The sequence below is a fragment of the Artibeus jamaicensis genome, unplaced genomic scaffold (genome assembly GCF_021234435.1).
Source record: "Artibeus jamaicensis isolate MK-2021 breed Jamaican fruit bat unplaced genomic scaffold, CSHL_Jam_final scaffold_614, whole genome shotgun sequence".
Taxonomy (NCBI): Eukaryota; Metazoa; Chordata; class Mammalia; order Chiroptera; family Phyllostomidae; genus Artibeus; species Artibeus jamaicensis.
This window is the reverse complement of record NW_026522050.1, coordinates 7,537,127-7,539,363: the sequence shown is the minus strand read 5'-3', so window position 1 is coordinate 7,539,363 and position 2,237 is coordinate 7,537,127. Positions and strand designations below refer to the sequence as shown.

At 38.4% G+C, this 2,237-nt stretch overlaps 1 protein-coding gene across 1 annotated transcript; it reads right to left on the bottom strand.

Annotated features, from left to right (window-relative positions):
• Positions 1-529: 529 nt before the first annotated feature.
• Positions 530-1,498, bottom strand: LOC119047295 (olfactory receptor 8U9-like). The gene has a single exon (XM_053659055.1). It carries the CDS (start codon positions 1,496-1,498, stop codon positions 530-532), a length of 969 nt encoding a protein of 322 aa, XP_053515030.1.
• Positions 1,499-2,237: the final 739 nt, after the last annotated feature.

The following is a 2,237-nucleotide window of genomic DNA, read 5'->3' as shown; positions in this document are numbered from 1 at the left end:
AAAATTCGTATTTATTTATTTACTACTTATACTTGTAAGTGTTATGACGCAATTTTATAGAGTGAGACAATTACACAGGAATAAGACAAACCAACCTATTTTGACTCATGAACTCCCCTAAATGTGCAAGTTTATTATACCCATTGTTTAAAAAACTGGAACCTTGGGAGGGTGAGCTGAATTGGCATGAGTAGAGGGGTTGCTCAGCCCATGATGTGTCAGTGGGACTCACCTGTGAATAGAGAAGAGAGGGATAAAATCCTCTTTGAAAAACAGTGAAGGTTACCTATTACTAGTCTCCCTTAACTTGGGAGATTATGATCAATAATAACTGTTTTCTATGTGTAATTGAGACAAAATGATAAATAAAGGAAAATATCATTGAGCCCTGGTGAGTCAATAATAATGAATATCAAAAACCTGAATGAATTAAGATCAATTATGACTGATCCCTATGTTTAATTTAAACACAATGATAAGTAATAAAAATATTTATCATCAGGCACTTGTGAACCCATAATAATGCATATCAAATACCTGAACTACTGAAAACATGGCTTCCATCAGAACATAATTTAGTACCAACTGCTTTTTTCAGAGCGTCTTTCACATCCTTATTCCTCAAACTGTAGATCAGTGGGTTTAACATGGGAATGACAACTGTGTAGAAAACAGAGGCCACTTTGTCTGTGTCCATGGAGTGACTTGAGCTGGGTTGGAAATACATGAAGAGGAGTGTCCCATAAAACATAGCCACAGTGGTTAGATGGGAGGCACAGGTAGAGAAGGCTTTGTGTCTGCCCTTGGCTGATTTCATTCTAAGGATGGTGGTTACAATGTAGCTGTAGGAGAGGAGGACAGTAACAATACTGAACCCCAGAACACAGCTACTGTAAGTGAACATCACTATCTCATTGATGGTTGTGTCTGAGGTGGAGAGGGCTAGTAAGGGTGGGAAGTCACATAAAAAGTGATTGATGATATTGGAATTGCAGAATGACAATTGAATTGTGCAATAGGTAAAGATCGCAGAGTACATCAGACTTTGGATGTACACAATAGCCATTAGCTGGGTACAGACTCTTCCAGACATGGCTGTTGTATAAAGAAGTGGATTACAAATGGCTACATAACGATCATATGCCATGACAGAGATCATGACACATTCCACATCTCCAAAAGTAGCAAAAACAAACATCTGAACAGCACATAAATTATATGCAATCTTCTTTTGCTGAGATAATAAATCAGCCAGCATCTTTGGGGAGACAGAGGAGGAGTAGCAGATATCACTGAATGACAGATTGCTCAGGAAATAATACATGGGTGTGTGGAGTCGGGGGTCCATGTTGATCAGCAGGATCATGCCTAGGTTGGTGATCACAGTGATGCCATAAACCAGCAGGAAGAGCACAAAGAGCCCCTGCTGCACATCCTGCCTGCCAGAGAGTCCTAAGAGTATGAAGTCAGTAAATACTGTGCAGTTCTCAACAGCCATGATTCATGTCTAGAAATCCCCAGTTGTGAAAGAAGAAAATGGATGTGAAGTGTTAACATCATCTATCTTATTAGTTAAATTGCTGAATCTTTCTGTTTTCAGTAACTAGAAAAAGCAGTAAACATTGGTAGAACTCCATGAGAGAATCTGATTATTTACAAATGCATGCAATATAATGTAAATCAGTAAATATTAATGATAATATTTCTTACATTTACATAGCATTCTACCAAGTTCGTGGCACAGTTTTTATATTAAATCATGCTATTTCCATACAAACCGATGTAGTATTTGTGATAGTTTTCATTACTCCTGTCTTGGAGATTAAGAAATTGATATTTTCATAGGTGAAGCAATAGTTCTAAACTAATTGGTTTAGTAACCCACATCTTCTGATAAGATTATTGCTGTTTTCCAGTACTGCAGAGACTGTATCATGTCCTGTAATTGAGAAATATAGTTAGTTGAGAGGTACAAATAATGACTATGTTGCTATATTTTCCTTCACTGTTACAATTGGGGATGGACAGAGATATGGTGGGTTTCTGGACATAACATTCTCCTGTTCTCCTGTTCCTTTATAACACCTCCTGTCCTTTCCCTTGTCAATAGACAAGGATAGAGATAGTCTGGGATTCAGGACTCATTGGAGCAAGAGGATGGTGGTTCTGGAGAAGAGGCTGAGGGTCCCCATGAGCGATAGTTAGACTGGAATAGGCCTGCGCTAACCATGCTCCCT